At 41.6% G+C, this 26,679-nt stretch overlaps 1 protein-coding gene across 3 annotated transcripts; it reads left to right on the top strand.

The window, feature by feature from the left end:
• Positions 1–4,601: 4,601 nt before the first annotated feature.
• On the top strand, positions 4,602–26,275 carry ASNS (asparagine synthetase (glutamine-hydrolyzing)). 3 transcript variants are annotated; one of them, XM_073333872.1, is made up of 12 exons: positions 4,602–4,720; positions 6,925–7,220; positions 10,529–10,766; positions 13,159–13,344; positions 13,673–13,774; positions 15,536–15,663; positions 16,776–16,902; positions 18,388–18,494; positions 19,934–20,034; positions 22,313–22,394; positions 22,648–22,803; positions 24,272–26,275. In XM_073333872.1, the coding sequence occupies exons 2-12, from the start codon at positions 6,972–6,974 to the stop codon at positions 24,479–24,481; spliced, it is 1,686 nt and encodes a 561-aa protein (XP_073189973.1). In that variant the 5' UTR covers positions 4,602–4,720; positions 6,925–6,971; the 3' UTR covers positions 24,482–26,275. The 3 variants fall into 3 exon arrangements, with proteins under 3 accessions (XP_073189973.1, XP_073189974.1, XP_073189975.1); XM_073333873.1 differs by lacking the exon at positions 4,602–4,720 and adding an exon at positions 4,730–4,850; XM_073333874.1 differs by lacking the exon at positions 4,602–4,720 and adding an exon at positions 5,020–5,668.
• Positions 26,276–26,679: the final 404 nt, after the last annotated feature.

The following is a 26,679-nucleotide window of genomic DNA, read 5'->3' on the forward strand; positions in this document are numbered from 1 at the left end:
CCTTCGTTCATGTACATACAACTGAAACGGCTTAGAGAGATCCGGCAGGTCCAGAGCTGGGGCTTCCATCAATTTTCTTTTCAGGATTTTAAATGCCCTGTCAGCCTCTGGAGTCCAATAGAAGGGGTCATGGTCCGCTCCTTTTACACAGTCATACAGGGGGTTAGCCCACAGTCCAAACTCTGGGATCCATATCCTGCAAAAGCCTGCCATACCCAGAAATGCCCTGAGCTGCTTACAATTACTTGGAGAGGAACTTGACAGATAGCTTCCTTTCTTTTTTTTTTTTTCGCTTGAACGCTGACGCTCCCCTTGCCTTAGCTGTAACCTGATCCCTCTCCACCTCAGACAACAGGGTTCTCAGGAGGATATTACAGTCGTCTCAATCAGCTTGTGACTACTGAGGCACCCCTCAAAGACTGAAATAAACCTGCTTGGGTTCTTGAGAATTCCCCAGCCTGTGTTTTAAAAGCTGCTAAGTCTATTGGATTGAATGGCACATGGGTGTAAACTTGCACAGTGGTAGCCTGACGTCCGTCTGCCCCTGGGCAAGCCACAACCGTCTCGGTAAGCAAAGGATAGAGTACCACCGAGGGGGCAATCTCTGTAACCCGAGGCATCCTACCCTGATAAGGTGGGGATGTGGGGGCCGAAGGGGACACCGGCTCTGCCATTACAGTGGGGTGGGGGTCAGGGGACTAACATTAGCTACTACCGAACCAGTCGGAGTCAAATTACAACTTTGCAGAATTACAGCTCTGTTTTATTTCTTAAAGCCATAAACGCTTGTGCATACAAATATTCATTCCATTTACCCATTCACTGACAAAACAAAGCTAATTGGAGGATCATGTTGTAATTAATTGACCCTCCTGGTGGCCACCACTCCTGGTCCTCTAGTTGATATTGAGGCCAATCAACTGTACAGAATCGTTTTAATTGGCTCTTAGTCATTGGATCCGCACCAAATACCTTCCAGTTTGCTAGAATGCACTCTAGGGGCGTACACCGTGCCCTAACCCCTGAGCTCTGTCCCTGTCCCATACCTACAGGGTAACTCTGGGCGTCCCCAGGTTCCAACAGAGCATATAATCCAGATTTTAAAAGGTTCCTACCTTATCCAAGGGACCGGTTCTTCACCGTGGCCTGCAGCTGCTCCTCCCCCATGTCTAAGGGACAGGTTCTTCACCGCCGTACACAACTGCTTCTCCACTATATGAGTGCATTGCACCGTTGTGCCCTCCGGGGTCAATCAAATCGTATCTCCTCCGAGGCCCCCGATGAATTTACCGGTGTGCGCTGGGTGTCGGTTCTCGCCGCAATCCTCGACCTCCAGGAAGGGTCCGGGCAAGGCTAAATTGCAGCCTCGTTGCCCACCCAGGGACGCCAAAAGCTGTTGCTGGCACCCGGTGCCAAGAGGCTAACCAACAGCTGAAGTTGGTTCGTTACCCGGTGTGCTACACCCAATAATCACAACGGGGTGGAGAAGCAGAAAAGTTTATTTGAAGCTTCAAAAAGGTACAGGGAGATTTGAATCTCAATCCTGTACACAGAGCAGGAAGTTACATAGGCTTTTATACTTCCTTTTTCCCAGCATACTTATCCAATAGCAAGCTGCCCCACGTATCCATATAGCCAGCCAATCCAGTTCCCAGCTAGTTCCCTGATTCTCTGTATCATTTGTTAAACTATACATAAAGCTGCTTTATTCAGCATTGTTCTTCCATATCTGCCCTGTTTGGCCTTGCTTAGTTTCAGGCAGTCTGACTCCGCAGCATATTGTTGCAGATCCTCAGCATAACTGCTGTGTGTGCCTCCAGGCGGGGGGGCCAAGGACACTTGGGCCTAGTACGCAGAGCTGCTGCGAGTGCCTCCAGGTGGGAGGGGGGCCAAAGACACCTGGGCCTAGTGCGAGGGGGCTTCATCGCCACTCGTGGTCTTCCATCCCCTCGAATTACCTAGTGGCCATGCCCCAGTGTCCCCAACAATGTTATGGCAGGGAGTCAGTCATTAGATGGTGCTATTACATATTCTTTCAAGTTCCTTTTCCTAGCTTGTGAGTAAATATTTAGTCTTGGCAGAAATGCTGTGTTGTCAGTTTTGGGAGGAGCTGTGGCAAACCCCAAGGGAGTGTGGTCTCTGCTTTAGGCCTCTCTAAGTGGAGTTAATGCTTGAGGTAGTGTTGCTGGGAATTAGACACTGATATTTGGGCTGAGATCCTTGAAAATGGAGATTGCATGCATGCTGTTTTTGACTAACTCTGTTCAAAGACTGGTGTTTATAGTGCAAAATAAACAAGTTGCACAAAGAATATACCCAGACTCTGTGTCAGTAATTTTCCTCTAATTGGCAGCTGCCTTGGAAGGCTCTCACCTCTACTACCACTTTGCACCGGGGTGCCAGTAATAATAACAGGAGATGAAGAATTGGACCTTTGGAAGTAGTTTTTGTGAGATAATGGTATGGCTGTGCTTTCTGATCATCTTTAATTGTACCTATTCATGTGTATACTGGGAAAGGGCTTTGATAGTTATATAATACCATAGGGCTCTGGCTAGAACATTTATATCCTGAGTCGCTGCTTTCCTCACAACTGGAGACACCATTAGCGGACTACGCTCAGTGTATCTCAACCTAGCAAGGACATTTTTTGACACTACTGTTTTAATATTTGCATTATAGTCTGCAGCCGGGCTCTCCAATCCCAACCTCCCTCCCTCCCGCCCTGCTCTTATTTTAGCAGAGAACATGAGTATGTGTGTGTGGAGCCCTTGAGGAATTCCACCATGATTTCAACAACTTCCATCCCACCATCAACCTCAGCCTGGTCCAGTCCACACAAGAGATCCACTTCCTGGACACTACAGTGCTAATAAACAATGGTCACATAAACACCACCCTATACCGGAAACCTACTGACTGCTATTCCTACCTACATGCCTCCAGCTTTCATGCTGACCACACCACATGATCCATCGTCTACAGCCAAGCTCTGCGATACAACCGCATTTGCTCCAACCCCTCAGACAGAGACAAACACCTACAAGATCTCTGTCAAGCTTTCTTACAACTGCAATACCCACCTGCGGAAGTAAAGAAACAGATTGATAGAGCCAGAAGAGTTCCCAGAGGTTACCTACTACAGGACAGGCCTAACAAAGAAAATAACAGAACGCCACTAGCCATCACCTTCAGCCCCCAACTAAAACCCCTCCAACGCATTATTAAGGATCTACAACCTATCCTAAAGGATGACCCAACACTCTCACAAATCTTGGGAGACAGGCCAGTCCTTGCCTACAGACAGCCCCGCAACCTGAAGCAAATACTCACCAACAACCACATACCACACAACAGAACCACTAACCCAGGAACTTATCCTTGCAACAAAGCCCGTTGCCAACTGTGCCCACATATCTATTCAGGGAACACCATCACAGGGCCTAATAACATCAGCCACACTATCAGAGGCTCGTTCACCTGCACATCCACCAATGTGATATATGCCATCATGTGCCAGCAATGCCCCTCTGCCATGTACATTGGTCAAACTGGACAGTCTCTATGTAAAAGAATAAATGGACACAAATCAGATGTCAAGAATTATAACATTCATAAACCAGTCAGAAAACACTTCAATCTCTCTGGTCACGCAATCACAGACATGAAGGTCGCTATCTTAAAACAAAAAAACTTCAAATCCAGACTCCAGCGAGAAACTGCTGAATTGGAATTCATTTGCAAATTGGATACTATTAATTTAGGCTTAAATAGAGACTGGGAGTGGCTAAGTCATTATGCAAGGTAGCCTGTTTCCTCTTGTTTTTTCCTACTCCCCCCTCCCCCAGATGTTCTGGTTTAACTTGGATTTAAACTTGGAGAGTGGTCAGTTTGGATGAGCTATTACCAGCAGGAGAGTGAGTTTGTGTGTGTATGGGGGTGGGGGGATGTGAGAAAACCTGGATTTGTGCAGGAAATAGCCAGACTTGATTATCATGCACATTGTGTAAAGAGTTGTCACTTTGGATGGGCTATCACCAGCAGGAGAGTGAATTTGTGTGTGGGGGGTGGAGGGTGAGAAAACCTGGGTTTGTGCTGGAAATGGCCCACCTGATGATCACTTTAGATAAGCTATTACCAGCAGGACAGTGGGGTGGGAGGAGGTATTTTTTCATATTCTCTGTGTATAAATAAAGTCTGCTGCAGTTTCCACGACATGCATCCGATGAAGTGAGCTGTAGCTCACGAAAGCTCATGCTCAAATAAATTGGTTAGTCTCTAAGGTGTCACAAGTCCTCCTTTTCTTTTTGTGTGTGGGGGGGTGTTAGTCTCTAAGGTGCCACAAGTACTCCTTTTCTTTTTGCGAATACAGACTAACACGGCTGTTCCTCTGAAACCTCTCTTCTTTCTGGAGAACGTTCTTTGTGAACAGATGTACAGGGCTCCCCTGCCCGCCTCACGGGGAGGCAAAAGAAATGGCTGGCGGCAGGTTGCGGAGTTAAACATAAATCTCGGGTCGACGATGACCCACCCTGTGTACAGGGGAGCGGGGCGGGGCAGAGCAGAGCAGAGCGCTGCGCCCCTCTCCGCTTGGTGGTGAGAGTAGGGCAGAGCAGCGAAGGGCGGCGGCAGGGGGAGCCCCATGATGAAACCTCGCTCTGTGTTTCAGCAGCAGGAAGACGGGGAGGAGGAGCCAGGTTTCACGGGCGCCGCTCGGCAGGTGAGGAGGGGTCGGGGAGACGATTGCCTCTGCCTGTCTGGTTCGCAGCCGTCTCTGGAGCGGGGGCCTCCCTCAGCATCTCTGGCCGGCTGCTGAGCAAGCCTGGCCCGGCGCTGGAGGCGGAGCAGGGGTAACGGGGCAGGGAGGGCGGCGGCGGCGGTAGTTTGCTGTGCCCGGCAGCCGCTGGCTCTCCCCGGGCGGGGCCCGCACCGCGTGGCCGGCCGGCCGGCAGGGCGCGACGGGAGCGCTATCGCCGCGCCGCTGCTGTGGCTGGCGAGCTGCTGCCGCCCGGCGCCGTGCTGCTTCCGCCGCACCGAGCTCCTTCCCGGCTTGTGCCCGGCCGGGGTGTGCTCCGCTCCCCCGCTACCGGCTGGGGGGAATGGCGCGCACGCCCAGGGGCAGCTGGTCACTCGCGGGGAGGATGTTGATGTTTTTCTTTTGCCAGCTTCTCCTGTAGGCTCCGATCCTCCAAACTCTTACCCGCCTGCTTAGGGACTGCTCGTGGCACAGGGCTGGAGGAACGGGGCCTTCCTTTGTGTGTTGCATGAGTGCCTAGAAGACCCAAAGATTGAGGGCCCCATTCTGCTCGGTGATGACTACACAGAGGCAGACACTGGCCCTACTAAAGTTTGTGGACTAAAGCCCCGAGCCTGTAAACGGATTCCTGCGAGCAGATGCCCCTGCCCACATGGAGCCACAGCCGCTGGGCTTTCATGTGGGCTGTGCAATCCTTAAGAGGAGAGGCTTACTGACTCATTGCTGTGCAAAGCTGGACGCCTAAGAATTGCATCAGACAGAGGATGTGAAGAAAGCAATACGTGTTACGTGGGCTATCAGCGTTGAGACTACTGGGGAAAGGAGGGTTTTTAGACGAAATTTTGCTGAATGAAATGGGCTTACCTCCCGTCCCCCCAGAAATTCACTCCATGGTCAAACCATTTGAAAAAGGTTGTCCTGCGGTGTTAAAGAGACACTGCCAATTTGAAATCTAGTCAATTACAAATACATTGAAAGTCCTTTTGAAGTACCTACACCTACCTCTGAGTCTGTGTGCCAATTTTTATAGCTTGGCAACTCCATTTCCCTGTTTTTTGTTTAAAATTTTTTCCCCCTACTCTCTTGCTGTGTGGAAGACCCATGCAAACAATAGAGGAAATACAAAATAGTGAAACAGCTACATTGACTATGCAGAAAGTACCATCAAGTAAATAAGAGGAAAAACACGTTCCTCTGTTTTTCAGTTTCTCCCTTTTAAAATGGGGTATGTCTTCACTAGCAACCTTAAAGCACTGCTGTGGCTCTCTCCCAGCACTGTAAAAAAAAAAAAAAAACACTCCCACCAGGGGAGCATGGCTAGCAGCGCTGGGAGCACAGTCTACACTGCCGCTTTACAGCGCTGAAACTTGCAGCGCTTGGGGTGTTTTTTAACACCCCTGAGCGACAAAGTTGCAGCACTGTAAAGTGGCAGTGTAGACGAGACCTATAGTCTTGGTAATTCTTTAAAAAACAAAGAAACCCCAAACACTCTCCCACCCAACTCAATGGACAGAAGAATGGTTTTTAAGTTAACAGGGTTGCTTGAACTGTTAGCACATTATATACATGTGATTTAATAATTACCATTAACAAGGAAAACAGGAATAAAAATATTGCATATGTGGAAAATGTCTGTTTGCCAGATACAACTTGACATTTGGAATGTTTTGACTTGAGTGGTTCATTTCGTAAGTTAGATTCACTAGATATTTGCATTTGTCAGCAAGATCTTTCAAGAGCCTTTAGTCAAATTGTCTAAACTTAGGGTAACTAAAGCTCTTGCTTATCAGACTCAGAAAGTCAGGTCTGTCTGCTAAGTTAGGACCAAAACTAATTTTTACCCACTTCCTGACCACATCTGATCAACCTATGATTCTGTACTTGGAATATGAGTTTGCATTCTGTAAGCAAGAAACAACTAAAATAACCCACAAACATATTTACTGTATCTAAAACTGAACTTAAACCTAGTTTATTGGTCTGTGCAAGGTATGCTGAAGTTCTGAAGTTGTTTGTTTTAAATCAACCTTCTGTCAACAGGGCCTAAACAAGTTACTTTCTTCATAAGACAGTGTTTAATTATTCATATTCAAGAAATTAAAATATGCTTCATAGGTATCTGTTATAGCTAAAACACATTGCATGATGACATATCTTTCTGTTAACAGGTTCTTCATTTTAAGTAGCTGTGACACAGCCTGCAAGAGATTTCAAAATGTGTGGTATCTGGGCCCTTTTTGGAAGCGATGAATGCCTTTCTGTCCAGTGTCTAAGTGCCATGAAAATAGCTCACCGAGGTCCTGACGCATTTCGTTTTGAAAACGTCAATGGCTTCACCAACTGTTGTTTTGGTTTCCATCGTCTTGCAATTGTTGATCAATTATATGGCATGCAGCCTATTCGGGTGAAGAAGTTTCCATATTTATGGCTGTGTTACAATGGAGAAATCTACAACTTCAGACAGGTAAACAAACAAACAAACAAAATAAAAAAAAGACTGATCTGTAGTACCTCAGTGCCGGTGAAGATTTGGAACGTCTCTAAAACACTGTGGACTAAAATGTCAGAGCAAATAATCAAATGATGCAACTTCAAAAACAAACTGGGTCAAAATCTGGAGCCAATTCATAAGTATATGAGAGAGACTCAGAATACAGTAGTCCTTCAAATAGTTACAGTAAATAGTGACTATGTATAAACAGAAAGAGGAAAAATAACTTAGTAAAGAAGTCTACCCCAATTTTAAGCTTCCAAGGGGTAAGTGCATAGTCAGTGCTTACTAATAAAGAATTTGGGAGTTAGAGGGGAAAATGTAAAATTACCCCCTCCACCCCCAAAAAAAAGTCCTCTTAAATTTGGTATTCTTCAGATTATTTTGGGGGAGCTCTTCTTCTGTCCTCCTCGTATATTATTTATGTTTCTGCTTAATCTCATCATATCAGATGAGATAGGACATGTCTTAAATATTCTCAGTATAGATCAATACAGTGTTCACTGTGGGCCAGATTTTCAAAAGTATTTAGGCACCTAAAGATACAGATGGGGTCTAGCGGAATTTTCAAAACCACCTAAGCAGTTTAGGGGTCTAAGGGTATAGCTACACTTAAAGTGCTACAGTGACACAGCTGTACTGCTTCAGTGTAGACACGCACTGCTGCGACAGGAGGGGTTCTCCTATCGCTGTAATTAATCCATCTCCCTTAGAAGTGGTAACTAGGTTGATGGAAGAATTCTTCCTTTGACATAACCCAGGCTGATCACCATACTTGGGGTTGGGAAGGAATTTTCCTCCAGGGCAGATTGGAAGAGGCCCTGGAGGTTTTTTGCCTTCCTCTGTAGCATGGGGACGGGTCACTTGCTGGAGGATTCTCTGCTCCTTGAAGTCTTTAAACTACGATTTGAGGACTTCAATAGCACAGATACAGGTGTGAGGTTTTTTGCAGGAGTGGTGGGTGAAATTCTGTGGCCTGCGTTGTGCAGGAGGTCAGACTAGATGATCATAATGGTCCCTTCTGACCTAAATATCTATGAATCTATGGTTAGGTCTGCAAAGCCGCGTCTCTCAGAGGTGAGGATGTAGCTATGCTGAGGGTAAGTTCCCAGTGTAGATGAGTCCTGAATCTCATTGAAATGATTGGGAGTTAGGTACTCAAGTTGGGCACTCTTGAGAATCCCATTAGATGCCTATCTGCATCTTTAGGTGCCTAAATACCTTTTGAAAACCTGGCACTGTAGTCCTAATTTATTGTCTGGTTCTACCTGTATCCTTAAAGTTATGCACGTTCATAGGTACCTTCCTGAATCCAGGCCTATATATAGTCAGTCACACCAGCATGTTAAATATGGAATGTATGGGTAAGTAGCAGCTGTGATTGATAGCAAAGGCCTGACTCTGTAATGCTTACTCAGTCACGCTCCCACTGATGTCACTGGCAGTTTGACGAACTACGTGCTGCAGAGTGTGGCTTTTTCAGTGTCTGATTGTTGCGGTAAGCTACTGAGAATCATCCTAACATACTGCAGAGCAAAGCAAATGCTGAGTCCCTTGTATCAGCAGTCTGCAATACTTGCTGTGTTCTGCAGGATGTAATGGTCATTTTCAGTAGCAATGCCCCTCTGCCATGTACATTGGTCAAACTGGATGGTCTCTACATAAAAGAGTAAATGGACACAAATCAGATGTCAAGAATTATAACATTCATAAACCAGTCGGAGAACACTTCAATCTCTCTGGTCACGCGATTACAGACATGAAAGTCGCTATTTTACAACAAAAAAACTTCAAATCCAGACTCCAGCGAGAAACTGCTGAATTGGAATTCATTTGCAAATTTGGATACAATTAACTTAGGCTTGAATAGAGACTGGGAGTGGCTAAGTCATTATGCAAGGTAGCCTATTTCCCCTTGTTTTTTCCTACCCCTCCCTCCCCCCCCCCCCCCCCGGCGTTCTTGTTAAACCCTGGATTTGTGCTGGAAATGGTCCACCTTGATTATCATACACATTGTAAGGAGAGTGATCACTTTAGATAAGCTATTACCAGCAGGAGAGTGGGGTGGGAGGAGGTATTTTTTTCATGCTTTGTGTGTATATAATAAGATCTTCTAAACTTTCCACAGTATGCATCCGATGAAGTGAGCTGTAGCTCACGAAAGCTTATGCTCAAATAAATTGGTTAGTCTCTAAGGTGCCACAAGTACTCCTTTTCTTTTTGCTTTCTAAAAGCAGACTCTGAACATGAGTCCAACCCTGCAGTTCTTAATCCGGCAAAACTTGCATTGCCATCAGTAGGAGTTATAAAATCATGTGTGCACTGATGTAGTTAAAAACAGTTTGAGTAAAGAGAGTGATTTCCAGTTGGCAAGTATGTTTTTGGAGCTTATTTGTTAAAGAACCATAGGTGAGCTCCATGGTGGCCAATGACAAAACTCCCTTTGACTTCCGTGAGGCCACGATTTCACCCCATGATTTAAAACATATTATCAAAAATATAGTGATAATATCCTTTTTACAGTTGCTGTCTTACAAGTTATTTTTGGCTGATTTTCTACCATCCGTCAGTAAGTACCGTCAGTAGATGGTTGTGCTACTTTTTAAAATTATTACAACACGAGCATGAAGCATACTCATGGCTGCCAAAACTTCTGGCATCTGAAACTGCTTATTTTTGCTTATGGAAGAATCTTAAATTTCACTGAACAAACTTTTGTTTGTTTTGTTTTTTAATTCCTCCAGTTAAACTGGCAAAATGAAATTCTCAGGTCAAAGTATTATTACTGTATTATGCTGGTATTGTATAATTGAAGCAAATACAGTTCATTTCCAAAGTGCTTTAGAAATATTAATGAATTAAGCAACGCCACACCCCTGTAAGGTAGATAAGTAGTATTGTCCCCATTAAGAGATTTAATTTTAGATTAAGTGAGCTCAGTGTCTCTAAAAATCTGACAAGGGTGTCTCAAATTTTACACCCAGCAACTGAAGCCCACACCTTTTGAAAATTTGTCCCTGAAGTGAGTTGCAGAGGAAGTCAGTGGCAGAGCTGCAAATAGAACCTAAATCAGATCTGAAACACAGTGTATCCTTTCCTTTGCTTGTATGAAAACGTCTATAAAGTTTTCAGACTCTTATCCACCAAGTAATCAATGTTCTTTTTTTTTTATTAAAAGCAAGTAAATGTCCCCCTCCTCCCCCTTTTTTTTAAAGTAAAAATGAATGCAGTCAGTGTCTGTGAATGCTAATCTTTTTTTTCTTTCTGATAATTTTCCTTAGCTGCAAAAGCAGTTTGGATTTGAATATCAAACTTTAGTAGATGGCGAGGTAATCCTTCATCTTTACAACAGAGGAGGAATAGAGCAAACAGCCTCCATGCTAGATGGTGTGTTTGCATTCATCCTGCTGGACACGGCAAACAGGAAAGTGTTTCTGGGAAGAGATACATATGGAGTCAGACCATTGTTTAAGGTGCTGACTGAAGATGGATTCTTGGGTGTCTGCTCTGAGGCAAAAGGTAAAATCAATAAAGTTAATAAATTTAGTAATCAACTTCATCGTCACCGCTGTTGAGTCAAAATATAAAAAGTCTTGAAGGAACACAAATTTTATTCTCTTGGTGATCGTTAAGGAGATACAACAAAATTATTGGTAATTTAGTATAAAATCATGTGTGTTCCCATTTGTTTTTAAAAAAATATGTAAATAGAACTTGATAGACATTTTATAAAATAGGAAGACATTAGACTTGAATAAATGGCCTTTTAATATAGCTAAAAATCAGTTATCTACTTTTACATAGTTATGGCTGCCAAGTATCTTTATTATCTGATTTCAGATAATATTTGAAGTCTTGATTCTGATAGTTATACAGAAGTCAGGTGAAGTCAATGGATTTATGCCAGTGTAAGTGAGACCAGAGTTTGATCCTCGGAATTCTGACTGAATTCTGAAGTAACTGGTGGGAACCTGTCGAATCAGATCAAGAAGTTTACAGTCCTGCTAAAATATTGTAGAGGAAGAGAAAATACAAATGCTTTTAGAATAATTGCTGTCTCTTATTTGGAAGTTCAGTATCCTTTTTTTTCCTCAGTTAGACCTCATACTTCCACCTAGGGTAACCAGTTAGCAAGTGTGAAAAATTGGGGACTCTTTCTCTCCCCTCCCCCTCCCCCCACTGGGCTAAAACCCATAGACACTCCCGCATCCCTTGCAGGGCAGAAGCCCCTAGTTCCACCACTCCGCCACAGGACAAAAGTGCCAAGCTCCCCCATGCCCAATCTTATAGGTGGAGAATGAGAGAGGGGTACGTGGGGTGCCCTGTGAGCCACACTTTAACTGTAAAGACCCGCATGTGACTCACAACTTACAGTTTGGCCACACCTTCTATATAAGACACCAGTCCTAATATCAGGATGGTCCTGATAACATTGGGATGTCTGGTCACCGTACTTCCAGTGGTTCTTTATTTTTAGGAAAAACGATGAAATACTGGAACCATAGACATTAAGGTGTATAAACACTACCAAACTGGGATAGGAAGGGAGTTTATTTGAATAAGATCTAAATAAATCTCTTGTTTCCTCACATTTACTCTTGAACTGCTGTATATGTGTTTCGTTATTGGCATCCAGATTAGCTCGACCATTGTAATGATGCAATCTCAGAGACTCAATCCTACAGTCTTTTTTTTTTATTTGTGCTTAACTCCCTATGGTGGGTTTTTTTTTCGTTTGTTTCGTTTTGTTTTTTCCCCTTTTCCCCAATAAGGACTGCTCACAGTTCCCTTCTGTATCACTACTAAAATAACTTAACTTTTTTTGAAATCCATCTGACTGCATCCAAATAACCATGTGGGCACATTCCCCTTTCAGTTTTTGCAAAATACTCGCTGTGACTTCACCAGAAGTTTGTGTAGAATGAAAGTAAAATATGGCCCTTGACCATTTTATTGCCAGTCTGATCCTGAGTCCTTTATTAGAAACAACACATTTAGGTTCTGAGTCTATAATTTCGTAATTATGGAATTGCTAAATTGATATAAATAATTACTTATTTTAATATCAACTCTGCAGTGACTTTGGCCGCTTAGTGATTTTTGTTAACCTCTTTTTGGTTTTATATGTAAACTTTTTTTTCAAAGTGGGTAATCTAAAGTCCAGAAGAAAGTTCAGTGTCTTAGTTTGACCAGTGCTGCTAATTCCTTTCATTGTTACTTTCTGTCTTTCAAGCTCGCACAGGCGCTTGACCCTGTCACTGTATTCAATAATGCCATATTTTCCCTAAAACATCTCAGTAGTAAAATACTACTTAGCAGTTAGAAGCTGAGTTATAGTAAAGTTTGCCCTGTGCTGCGCTGAGACCTGACCCTGTGCCATGCAAGTCAATGGGAGTTTTGACACTGACTTCAGTAAGCGCAGGACGAGACCCTTTGGTGTATTAGGGGATGAAGTGAGTGTCAAGAGCCTCTTTCCCCACACAGACAGCAAGATAGGTAGAGTTTCTCCATAGGGTTAAATGATAATATGGTAGCCTATGAACCATGACCCCAATGAGGTTTTCTGTTGTTTTGGTGGCTTGATCATAGCTAGATGGGCGTATCATGAGCTGCATGCTGCTGTTAGTAGCAAGTGCTAGTTACAAGGAACACCCTGTCTATGTTTGCAGTTTACTTTACTTTGCTGCTGCTCTAAAACAATCTGTTGTTGGGAGGACTCCTGAATCAGAGGAGGTCTCAAGTAGCATATCCTACCCCCCACACCTCCCACCCCCGTCATTGTACCAGCCAGGGCAGAATTAGATTGTAATAGATAATCTGGAGAAAAATATTTTGTATCTAATTTTAGGCAGCTCAGGGACCATGGTGATAGGCATGGTAAATACTCCTCCACATTTTTTCATGTTTGCAGGTCTTATCAACTTAAAGCACTCCATGTCCTCTTGTCCTAAAGTGGAGCCATTTCTTCCGGGACACTATGAAGTGTTGGATTTAAAACCATCTGGCAAAGTTGCATCAGTGGAACTGGTAAAATTTCATAGTTGTAAAGATGAACCTCTGCATGCTGCTTATGATACAATGGAACATCTGCCTGCAGGTAACACAGCAAAGAAATAGATTTTTATAGCCTTGTTTTAAATTAATCAGAATAATTCATTACTTAATTTTTCATGAACATTTAACCTGTATTGTGTGGTATAAGTGGTAGAATCATTTGGCAAAGAGCTGAAAAGAAACCTTAGGCTGTAGGGGCATGATATTTGGGGGCTCTCTTTGTATGTGCTTGTGAATATATTGGACCTCCTTCTTCCTTTTCTGAAATTCATTTGATAGCAAACAATGTTGTATCCTTATTTAGTTTAGTCCAGCAAAGCCTTAATGAAACCCCCGAAACAAGGATATTTGCTTGTTTCCTTTCGTGGCAGGTTTGGATCTTGAAACGGTGAAAAGCAACATTCGGCTTCTGTTTGAAAATGCTGTTAGAAAACGTTTAATGAGTCACAGAAGAATTGGCTGTCTTTTGTCAGGTAAATATCGAAACCTAGAATGATTATTCTTTCCCTCCCTGCTCTCTTCTTGTTCTTCCCCCCACCACCCCGTGCCAATAAATAAAGTGCTTACTTACTCTGGTATGTCTGTGATGCAACTAAAATAACACGACTTTTAATACACTTTTTCTACCTACCAAAAATTTTAACAGAAACTTGAAGGAATTTTTGAAGATTGTTGTTAGCCTCTTACTATAGTTTACTATAGTTTATTGAGCCTCTTACTATATTATTATTATTATTATTTATTTATTATTATACCTAATGGAACCTGAGCTGGGACGTTGGATTGCAGAGTGCCTGGCCATCTTTCACTAAGAAGATACAAAAACAACACTTTAATCAGTGCTAATCCAATGTACTCATAACATTATAGGGCTTTTTAGTGAGGGTATATCTTATAAAAACGAGACATCACCTCACTATTGCAAGGTAAATCTGTAGAGAGGCCTCTGCATATTCCAGAAAAGAGGGGGAGTTGGCTTCTTTTCTGCCTTTCACCTCCCCTTGTGTGTGTTTGTGGGGGCAGGGAGAAGGCATATCCTGTGTGTACTGACTTAGGGGCATCTGGGCCAAAACTAATCACTAACTTTTTTTTCAAAGGGGGTAATCTAAAGTCCAGAAGAAAGTTCAGTGTCTTGGCTGGGAGGCAGTGTGCTCTAGTGTTAAGGCATTTACTGTAGAATCCAGATATCTGCTGTCTAGTATTGGGTCTGACATTTGTTTCACTACAATTTTTTTTTTTAGGAGCTCGTATTGACAGAGTTAAGGTAGGTTGTGCATGTGTGTATGCATGGCATAATGACATACGTTCACTATGCATCTTATCAGGTATGTATTGGAATGAGGCAGGACTCAACAGAAGATTTTTAGTTTGACCAGTGCTGCCAACTTCTTTCATTTACCTACATAAAAGCTGGGATGGGTAGTGTGGTGCTGGGGATGGGACAGTCTCTCTCTTCCCCCCCCCCCCCCCCACAAAAACAAAACCCCAAGCCAAAACAGTTTCAAAATTTAAAGTTCTCAAGTTACAGCAGCGTAGTCAAATCTCCATAAATACAATCCAGGTACACACTAATTGTATACTATTTATACAACTATTGCCCTGTGCATGCAGTTTCAACAGTGTGCTTTAGCAAGGGATGTGGCAGTAAATGAGAGAGGCAAGAAGAATTGTACATTTTGCTTTTAAAATGGCAAGAAGGATAGTGAAGTTGAGGGAGGGTATGTCAGATGGCTGGAATGGTAGCTGCAAGCAGAAGAGAGAGTTGGGGACTGTGAGCAGGCCAGAATGGGCAAAGCTGATGGAGCAAGTGGAGTCTTAAGGAGAATGTTTGTTAGTGGTAGGTGGAAGCATAGTCATGAAGGAGACAAGTACAGTTTTGTATTGGAAGGAGGGTGGGGCGGGGAAAATCAGTCTAATCTTGGCAGGATGGGCAGAGAAAAGGTATGTTTGTTTAGAATCATTATACCACCATGGAAGATCTATTTGTGTATTTAAAAAAAGATTTCTGTTGTGGTTCTTGGACAGCACATACACTAGTAATTGCTACTACAGCTGTTCCACTGAAATTGTACAGTGCCATCTTTTTCTTCTAGGGCTCTGTTCCACCCTCATTTGTACATCATGTGTCTTGGATTCACACATAATTTAACAAGGAAGACCTATGTAAATCATGTTTCCATTGTACAGATGCTTGTGCCTTAAAAACATAACAAAATAAATTGTTTTGCTGATAGGGGGTTTGGATTCCAGTTTGGTTGCTGCCATGCTTGTGAAACTGATGAAAGAATCAAGCGTCAGTTACCCTTTACAAACATTTGCCATTGGAATGGAAGACAGTCCTGATTTATTGGCTGCCAGAAAGGTATGGTAATATTTTTGTCTTCAGTTACAGTTAGCGTGCTCAAGCTGAATAGAGAATACTGCTTTTACATTACCTGTATAAGGTCACAATGCGTCCTGGATGTAGTCTTAATCCTCTTTTGGGTGGAATCAGAATTTGTAGTAAAACCAAGTTTGCACAGCATTGGGTTTGCGTCTTAATTAAATTACAGAAATAGATTGGTTTCATTTGTTTGTTCTTATGTATTTGAAAAATCTTTTTGTGACCAAAACTGTCACTGCGTTATTACTACAAGGCAGAGCCCTGCAGACGGACTGGGATCCAGGGAGTCCTGCAGGACCCGCTGCCATAATACCAGCAGTGGGTAAAATGTACTTTGTTGCAGGCATGATTGGGTGGGCAAAAAAAAAACCAGACTGCAGAAATTTGTGGGACATCACTAAATGGTTTAAGCATGATTTGTTCTATTTTTTTTTAATGGTAAAAATTGTTTTTATAATATATAAAAACATTAACTTTTTTTTGGTAGCATGGGGGGGATCTGTCTTTCTTGCGGGATCTAAGGTTTTTGCGGGTGGGAGCAGGGAAAAAATATGTGAGCAGGTGGGAGTGGGTATTGCGAGGCGGTATGGGAGCAGGATTAAAAAAAAATAGTCTCACTCATGGCTCTGCCGCAAGGGCCATGCTTTCAGAGGTGCCGCAATTCTGCCTCCATTTGTGGCTGAGTCCAAGGATAAACCACTAAACTTTTAGATCTTGGAAGAACCACTGGAACTGTCTCATCTAGCATCTGTCTATGTGAATGAACTTGTAGTTTAGACAAATCTTTTGTGGGGCACTGTGCTGTCTTTTAGGCTGTGTGGTACTTTAAAAAAACAAATGTCACAACTATTTACAGCCATTACAGATTCCACTGTGGTTTGTGTAAACACTGGGGTTAGAATAAACTGTAATTTGGGAAATATTTTCCACCGCAGTTTATAGTGGATATCTGTTTTATTTTCTTCCTGTCTTAATCAGTTATGTAATTTTTGTTGCAAGATTTTTGTCTGGCATTTTAGTGATATGTTGTGGATGTTTGCAAAGCACTTTGAGTTAAAAGGCAGATTACTAACGTAATCTGTTATAAACAGGTAGCTGCTTATATTGGCAGTGAACATCATGAAGTAATATTTAATTCTGAAGAAGGAATTCAGGCATTAGAAGAAGTTATTTTTAGCTTGGAAACATATGATATTACAACAGTAAGAGCTTCAGTTGGTAAGCTATTTATTTTAAATATACTCTTTACTAAGTACTGATGTATAGTTTTACAGGAAAGGTATTATCCTCGTATACTGTCTAATGATCAGAGAGGACCTGGGAGCCAGGAACCCTGATTTCTATTTCCAACTTGGTCATTGTCTCAGGACTTTTCTGCACAAACACTTATTTCATGGAAGCTGGGGTGTAAATCTACTCAATCCTAGCCTGCCATGAACTAATTGTGTGGATCCTGCTGCCACGCACTAACGGTTCTAGTGCTTTTTGATCTACTCTGCTTTGAAACAGGAGTAAATCAGAGGTCACTAGGGAACTGTTAATGCATGGCAGCAGGGTCCGCGCAGACACTTATTTTGTGGTAGGCTAGCGCAGGCTAGAATTAGACTATAGTTTGTGATGAACTAAATGTTTTTGTAGACAAGCCCTCCATGTGGGACCATGACAAGTTATTGGTAAGACAGGTATAACAGCATGTACATTCCTTTGAGGTTTATTGAGGCTTTAAGATTCTTAAATGAAAGACAGAGATTCAGATTTTAGGGCCAGAAGGAAATATTAGTTCATCAAGTCTGATCTCCCATAAAACACAAGCCATAGAATCTCAACCATTTACTCCTGTTCTGAACCAAAAATTTCATGTTTGGCTAAAGCGTATCTTTCAGAAAGACAGGCAAAGTTTTGTGAATTCAAAATATATATGTACTATTTTGCCATAACAAATATGGAAACACAAATAATTTTTCTTCATATTTTTGTTTGCATTCAAATGTGATTTTACTATGACAGTGTAGTAGAACTCCTTGAAATAAACACCGGTTAATGAACTGAGTCTTTTTTTTAAAAAACAAACAAACAACCCGCAACAAAACCAAAACTATTTTATGACTAAACGAAATCATGTGGAAAGGCTCAATGAGGAGAATGCTGAATTCATTGTATGTATATGAAGAAAATAGAGAGAATTTCTTAATACAGTGCTTTGGAAACGAAATGGACTATACAGTATAACTGTTAAGGTAAATTTACAGCAGTAATAAATATTTGACTGACTGTTTTCATTCTTACAAATATAAGCCTTAATTCAGGAAAACATCCCTATTCATGATAGCCCTCAAGCATGTGCTTAAGTCCAACGGACTTCACTGGGACTTATACGTATAAGTGGCCTTGATATATATAAGCAATTTTTCCCTTCAATTGTTTGAGTTTTAAGGACTAGTTCTAGGAAAGCATGCACCATGGGAACAATTAGACACAGAAAATATACCTAAAATGATATGGGTTAGTGATTATTTTAATGGGATTGAAAAGCAGAAAGAGTAGCTACTGTTGTGGCTTTCAACTGTTTCCCCCTCATTTCTAATATGTAAGAGAAGCACTGAAACACTAAATCAAAATAATTACTGTGCTTCTGAAGTTAGAATTTTGTTCAGTTATAACTGAATTTACAATAACTTTGTAAATCTGATTTTATTATTTTAGGTATGTATCTGGTTTCCAAACACATAAGTAAGAAAACAGACAGCGTGGTCATTTTCTCAGGGGAAGGCTCAGATGAGCTTACACAAGGCTATATCTATTTCCATAAGGTAAGAACAACATTTTGCTCTCAAAGGAAAAAGGATTCTTGTTTGTGCATGGCCATATTGGGCCACAATAATCAGGAAAGAGTCCTTGGAATACATTAATTCTTTCTGATGCTGGTACTTGATATCCACTTACAAGTAAATACTGTATTAAAGTGGACAAATAAGTAAGTATTCAAAACCCCAATCTCGCAAACACTTCTGCACGCAAGCTGTTGTGCATGTGAGTAGTCCCACTGAAGTCGAATAGTAGAGTTTTAAGAGAACGTCACCAGCTGTGTCCAGGGTCCAGACATTTCCTTTTTCCTCCTGTTATAGGCTCTTCCTTTTAGAGATCATTATACATTTTTGTAATAATTTTTTAATTCAAACATTTTTTTCTCTTCTACATTTTTAAAAGCAAATTTAGAGTTGGTTAAGGTGCCAGCTGGAGATTGAAGGGCAGATCTTCAGCGGTGTAAATTGTCATAGCTAACTGAGTTCAATGAAGTTCTGACACTTTCTACCATTTGAGGATTTTCTCATTAATTCCTCTGTTTATTTATGGAATAAGGACAGTCCTGTCATAATGCAAGTTTTCCCATACTGTCCTGCTAATGTGTGTCAACACTGACCTGCGGAGACCACTTCTAAGGGTGAATAAACAGTTCAGTTGTCTTTCCCTGCAGTTTTTGGCCTCTGTACTGAGGCTGCCAAGTGTGAAGTCAAAGGAGCTATGCTGATTTACATTATTAGATGAGAATCTGGCCTAAACATCATCTTACACTTTTTGTGTAATAAATATTACTTGCATCCTCTTGGCTTGTGGTGAGAACTGTCATAGTAACAGATGTACAGTCTTAAACAATCATTATTATTATTATTTAATTCAGCATTTCCATGTAACTGCTTCCAAACAAACTTAATTGAGGAGGTTGATTATTTGAGTCCTTAGGGCCCTGTTCTGAGATCGCTTATGTCCTACTTGGATTCCTGAGAAATTTTTAATAGAAAGAAGACACTGGGGCGGTTTTGTCCAAATCACCTGAATTTGGCATTCTCCCCATAGAATGTGTTGTAGCTTTGGGGAAATACACAGGGCACATGCTATTTGTACAGTATTGGAATAAGCCCATGAGTATGAGCATGCATGTTGCGTGTTTCTATAAAAGTGAGGAAGGTTAGGGAAAGGAGTCCTAATCATCCAATTGTATGTAGTCTCCTCAAATGCTTAGAAATTGTGAAATAAGTTGGCATGCAGTGTAAATTAGTGTACAGATGCTTTAATGTTCATGCCCTAAGCGTGTATAGCGTATTACTGTACTATGGAATATGCTGCAGAGTACAACTTCTCCTTCTGTGCAAAGAAATCACTGGAAATCCATATATGCTACAGAAAATTCTCAAAGTAGCAATACAACCATGTATTATGTGTGTGTACTACGTTTGCATGTATGTTACAGGCCCCGTCTCCTGAAGAAGCTATGGAAGACAGTGAGAGGCTTCTGAGAGAACTCTACATGTTTGATGTACTTCGTGCAGACAGAACTACTGCAGCTCATGGGTAAGACCTGTTTTAGTCTCCAACAGACCACAGTTATAGGTGTAGTTTAAGAACCTAAGTAGACTAGAATCTTAAAGATCTTGCTGTCCTCTGTGAAATTACTAACATCTGAACATTGGCGCATTTGGTAACATGTAGAGGGAAATATTACCCTCAATTGTCTTCATCTATAATTCAGTATATTTTAAGGGACAAATTTGTTATCTGTTTATTGGTGGGACCAGGATCTGGCCCTAAAAGCTTGTGGGAGCAGGAAAGCAATATCCTTTTTTGTGGCTTCATGGGTTTTAAAAAAAAAAAACAACAGAAAAAGATACCTGTTAAAAGTATCAGCTAGAAGGCTGGAGAACAGTATAAAGTTACATACCAAGATTAAATTGGATTTGTATCCTGAAGGAATCCAGGTGGAGAATTCACAGGATTGTGCAGAGTTGATCATATCAAAAGCACTAGGTTGCTATTCTGCTAATTGATGCAGGAAAGGCCTTTGTCTAGGAGGAATGATCTTTGTTATGAGCAGTACACAATATTTACTGTATTTAGAAATGTTAATATTTTGGGGGGGGGCGGGAAGTGGCCCTTCCTGACCAAGATAAAATCAGAAAGTTTTGAAAATAACTAAAGAGTTTAGGCAATATGTTTATAGGACCTCTGGCATAAACAACAGGGATGCATCTGAACATTAAGGAATGGAAACTGGAAGGAAGAAAAAAGGAAATTTGACAAGACAAAGTTACAGAATATTAATTAGGAAGCTGGATAGATATGAAGGGAAGGAGGGTCTTGTGACTAAAATACAAGACTTGGGCAGTCAGGAGATCCAGGTTCTGTTCTTGGCTCTGCCACAGATTTGTGTGACTGTGAGCAAGTAAACCTTCTTGTGCCTCAGATTCTCAATTTTAATAATGGGGAGAATGCATGTTGCGCAGATGAGACGGGCTGCTTATTCAGGTTTGTTTATTTTCACACTTTGAATTGCCTTGTGCTTGAAGAGCTGCAATTGCCTTTTCCTGTTAGTTATACAAAAGTTTGTGAAATGCTTTATAGAACAATTGGAAAGAGAAGGTGCCTGCTCTGATAAGTTATCATTAAATGTGATGTGAGAAATAGGGTAACAATCAGTATGAGGGGTTGGGGGCAAAGAAGGACAAAGTCAAAGATGCCGATCACCTGTGGAAAATATATAGCAACAGATTCTCGGTTATGCACATTGAACAATCTTTGGCTGAAACCGAAAAGCCCTAACCTCTTACTCGGTATACAAGGGTAGGAAGTTCAAGCCTCTTCACTGAAATATTACTGAACCGTAGTCGTTCTTCAAGGGCAGTGTGTACTGCACATTACCTGCAGTAGGTGTTTTGTGAGGAGGAAAACTAAGAATAATAAACTCAGTTTTGGAATGCACTAAGATACACTGCACCACTTCCACAGCTGACTTTAAGTGGAGCTACGCTGACTTGCACCGGCTGAGGTCCTGGCCCATTTCATTACACGCTTTAAACTAACGTGCCCTGCTGCAAGTACAGGAGTGCTTGATGCAGCTCCTCGCTACCAAAGGTAAAGTTCTTATCAACTCATTTGTCACCTCAAATATGAAGTCTTAGAAATGATACTAATTATCTGGCTCCACAACATACTGGGCCCAAACATAAGCAGTAAGGGCTCAGTGCTTCTGCACATGGAACTCTTGTTGAAGTTAATGGAAATTCTGCATGAGAGCATTGCAGAATCACTATGAAATGTCTTTGTGGTTCCCGCAGGTGCATCTTTATTGCTAACATGTTTGAAAGCCAAACTCTGGTATGCTTTTGGGTGAAACTTACCAGATTCTGCAACAGCTTAAAACATGCTGATGCATCTCCTCACAGGCAGCTTGCTGGTTCTTGACAGATCTTTTAGGATTACAGGATTTTTTTTCAGTGTTTATATGCAAAGTACATTGTTTTATCGAGGTCTTTGTGGAACCTACCGGAGGAATTCCTACGTTTTTACATGATATCATAAACTTTCCAATAGATGGCAGCATACACTGTGACAAAATTCTTGGACTTTTTTGGTTGATAAATACTGTGCAGATAGTTTACTGGATTGTCCTAACTGATTAATTGGACATTTTGAGCATAAGTGAAATATTCCTATATTAAAGTACTAAACCTTGTATTCCTTCTGCTGTTCAAAATAAATGGATGTTAACAGTTATGGAATTCTAAACTAATGTGTCATGGGGTTGATGTAGTATATTTTCTATTTTAATTTTTTGTTTTTTGTTGTTTTTTAGTCTTGAACTGAGAGTCCCATTTTTGGATCACCGATTTACTTATTATTACCTGTCCCTGCCAGCAAAACTCAGAATTCCAAAGGTAAACAAACCTATTCAGCACCCAAAAGACATGTTGGAGATTAAGGTTGTGATCCGGCAGAGCATTAAGCAGGAGTAATCCTATAGAATTTAATGGTACTGTTCACATGCTTGATTGCTTTGCTGGATTGGTGCCAATGGCCTGATCTTTTTATTGAATGGGGACTTCCGAAGGGGAAGATATGTTTGTCTTGTAAAATTTGTTACACTTAGGTTCCTAACATTCACAGCATTGTTATGCTTCTTGTCAATAGAATGGAATTGAAAAGCATCTCTTGAGAGAATCGTTTCAGGATTCCAACTTGCTTCCTAAAGAAATACTCTGGAGACCCAAAGAAGCCTTCAGTGATGGTATAACATCTCTCAAGAAGTCTTGGTTTTCAATTCTTCAAGAGTATGTTGATCTCCAGGTACAGCTATTTATGTTAAAATTCTGCTTGTTATCTACAGTACCATATGCTTTCATTCTAAGTTTTAAAGCCACTGCAGATATATTAGAAATTGCATCAGCCAATGAAAGGTGGAATTTGCACATAGTCCAGAAAATAAATACTTGAGTTTTGAAGTTCTCATTGTCATTTGTTCAAGAATATTACAGGAGCAAGATTGCTTTTAAGAAATGAAAGTACTTCAGGATATGAAAACTGTTGTAGTGTGAGGTGAAATTTTAGATGGAAAGAAACGATAAAATCTCATGAAAAGGACTATGAAAGGCAGTTGATATGCTTAAGTGAAGGAAATAGCTGGATTACAAATATGTGTGTGTGTTTAGTTTATGGATAAACCTGTTTGATTCTGGGTTTCATGTGAGAAATGAATGCTGGAGCTGCGGTACTGTGGGAAATCCTTCATCTTAGGGCAGCTGCTGTAGTTTATACGAGCCATTTATATCACCTCTGCCCGCTGTTACCCAGCTGCAGAGTTAGTGCAGTGTCAGTTTTTGGTAGCCACACTTGTTTGTAGCATAGTAGGCCCTTTTTGGAGCTGAAATCTCTCCTTACCGAGCCAGGCAGTGTAACTGCAGCTACACTTGCTTTGCGCAGGGGATTGTGTGTAAATGATCACTAGTGGTAGGACATAATGCCCACCTTACCCCAGCCTGTGGGTGAAATTCACCTCTGCTGGTGCCAGTGCAGTTTATGCCCTTGTACAACAGGGAAAGATATGCCAGCAGAGGCATCTACCTCCAAAGGAGTGGCTGATAGGATCCCCGCTCTGTACCCGCCCTGGGGGTTGGAAGGAGATTAACTTTATGGTTGTGCTCTGTTGGAGTCCTGCTGGTGGAAGCTGATCAGGAGATTACCTGAATCAACCTTCTTCATCCCTACCCTTAGTGGAATGGAGACTGCAGGAGACTTCACCTCTGCACTCCCACTCCTGAGGTACTTTCTGCCAGTGGAAGCCTGCAGACTGGATTGTGCTGATTGGAGTGAATTAGGATCCATTGTATGCAGGCAGAAGAGAACCTATCAAGAAGCAGATAACTGCATAGCCTGAGCTTGCTCAGAATCATTCAATAAAGAGAGGAAGGAAATGGGGAGATACTTTTGTAAGTTTACTGAAAAAGAGAATTTTAGATTTAAAAAAGTTGACATGTTCTGTGGAGCTGGAAACAATATTGCACTAATAGGGCCATTTATGAGACTAATTCTCAATAAAGTTACGCAGATTGAGCTCAGTGGGAGCCATGCACACATCCTAGGGCAGAATTTCACCTTTTAGAAAGCTTTTAGTCTCTTCCTGGAATTTAAGAAACGGTGGAGTTAATGGTAAATCCTTCTACCCTGAGATGATGGTATTTTGACTGCAGCTCATGGTCTGGTGAATAATTTATAAAGCAACTTCACAGCTTAATTTTTATTTCACTCTTGTCCATAGGTTGATGACCTTCTGCTGGAAAAGGCAGCAGAGAAATTTCCTTTTAATCCTCCTAAGACTAAAGAAGGTTACTACTACCGCCAGATCTTTGAGAAGCACTACCCCGGGCGAGCTGATTGGCTCTCCCATTACTGGATGCCAAGATGGATTGAAGCTACTGATCCTTCTGCTCGCACATTGAAACATTACAAGTCAGCTACCAAAGAATAAGTATTCCAGTAATTTTGAAACACAAATTACTTGTTGCCAAATGGCTCTACTTGCGCTAAAGCTTATGCAACCCAGTAGTCTAAAAGAATATTCAGAATGGATTTGGACAATGGTATTTAAGATGAAAGAGCCCTTTATAGCTAGTATAATAGTGTGAAATTCACCCCACTGCAGAGGGCTTGCACAAGGACCTCTGCCTCACTTAAACTACAGTTCTGGTCTGAAAAACTACTCTGTGAAAAGGGTACCATCTTGCTTAGCAGCTCTGCCCTTGTTAATACTCAGTCAGATTGGCTGACTTCAGTTACAAACATACATGTATTTTTTAATATAAAACCTCCTTGGAAGACTTGAATGGCTCATATGATGTGTGTTCGCCTGAATTTCATCGGGGGGGTGGGTGTATAAAATGAGCATTTTTGGTCTGGTCATTCTGTCTAGGCTCCTGTGTTTAAAAACTGTAGCATTCATACGGTTACTATAGACATTGGGCAAGATCTACAGAGATTTGCAAATTCCTACAGGTACAGAGAGGCACCTAATAGAATTTACAGAAGTGCCTAAGCAAGTTAGGTGCCTAACTAAAGTCAATTGGAGGTAGGTATTTAACCTGCTTAGGCACTTCTGAAAATCCCACTACATTCTCATTAGGCACCGGTGGGTATGTCTACATAGGGATAAACCTGCAGCTGGCCTGCGTCCACTGACTCAGGCTCCAGGACTGAAAAATAGCTGTGTAGACATTCAGGCTGGAGCTCGAGCTCCTGGACCGTGCAAGGGTGGAAGATCCCAGAGCTCAGGCTGGAGCCTGAGCCAGAATGTCCACACATCAATTTTTAGTCCTGTGAGCCTGAGTCAGTGAACCGTGGCCAGCCATGGCCATGCTGTGGGACTTTTATCTTTTGAAATATCTTTGTAGATCTGGCCTGTCTATACATATAGTGGTAACGGTTTTGTTGTAAGAATTTGAATAGCATGGAATAAAATTGGCCAGTTATATCCTTTGTTTCTACCTCAAGGGCTTGATTTTTGAAAGCTGTATGGGGTTTTAACTTCATGATTCCTATTGATTCTAATGTGAGTCAAGTGGCTACACACCTGCACAACATTTGGGGAAATTTAGGAGTGAGAATAAAAAGTGTCACAAGGGAACAATATCATCTTCCAAGTGCTCTTCAAGACTCAGCTGAAGCCAGAGGAGGGGGCAATGTCATGTGGAACTTTCTCTAGCACAGTCTGGTCAGGAGGCCTTGCAGGATCAGGATGATGAAGACCCAATGGTACCATGGATTCCAAGGTCCCAGGAGAAGGTGTGGGTCGCAGTCACAACGATGGCTAAGGTCACTACTTCCAGTCCACACATTCCACAGCTCCCATTTAAATGTACAAAAGGGAGGTGAAAACCTCATCTTATGATTAATCAATGAGAGCACATTTTGGTGACTTCAACTTACAAACGTTTTCTCTCAGTTCTAGGTTCATTCAGATAATTGTTTTGCCAACTTGTGATTTTTACCAGGAGCCTTGAAGACCTCTTAGCTCTGCCTTTTTTAAAAAAAAAAAAAAAAAAAAATTAAGGAATTCAGTTTGTACCAGTCTGTTTTTAACCTTTGGTAATTTCATAAGTTTATGTATCAGGCTTTACCTTTCTGTGGACTTTTGTTACCTTGAACCACTTGAGTGTAGGCCTCTGCACAACAAGGGTCTTGAAACTGTTTTGTGTTGTAACAGATTCATAGTATGGTTTAGCATCGCTTCGCTTTTTAATAAAGGTTTTTTAACTGAAATTGACAATTTGAGCCTCCTGGTGCCTACCATTTTCCTTAAGCCTAGAAGTGAAGTTTCTGTAGGACCCACCCACAACGGCTTTTGAAACAGTTTTACACCATGTTACCATGCCAAACTATAGTGATGCTAAGCATCTTGACTGTACTGGGATGCAAAGGAAAGATGCGCTGCTCACTGAATTTTCTGGTAAGTTTTCCCTGTTACTATTGACCCTGAGGGGGCAGCATTCGTTTTAGAAGAAGCTCTAGAGTAAAGAGAAGTTATTTGTCTATCATCACTCTAATGTGTTTGTCACTGTAATACCAAGTTGCTGATTTGCTGCTCTGGGGCTTCCTGTCAGAGGTGAGTGCTATATTCTGGGGAAAAAGTAACATAGTGGCAGAGTCAGTTTTAGAGGGAATGTAAGAGTA

The sequence above is a fragment of the Lepidochelys kempii genome, chromosome 2, assembly GCF_965140285.1.
Source record: "Lepidochelys kempii isolate rLepKem1 chromosome 2, rLepKem1.hap1, whole genome shotgun sequence".
Taxonomy (NCBI): domain Eukaryota; kingdom Metazoa; phylum Chordata; order Testudines; family Cheloniidae; genus Lepidochelys; species Lepidochelys kempii.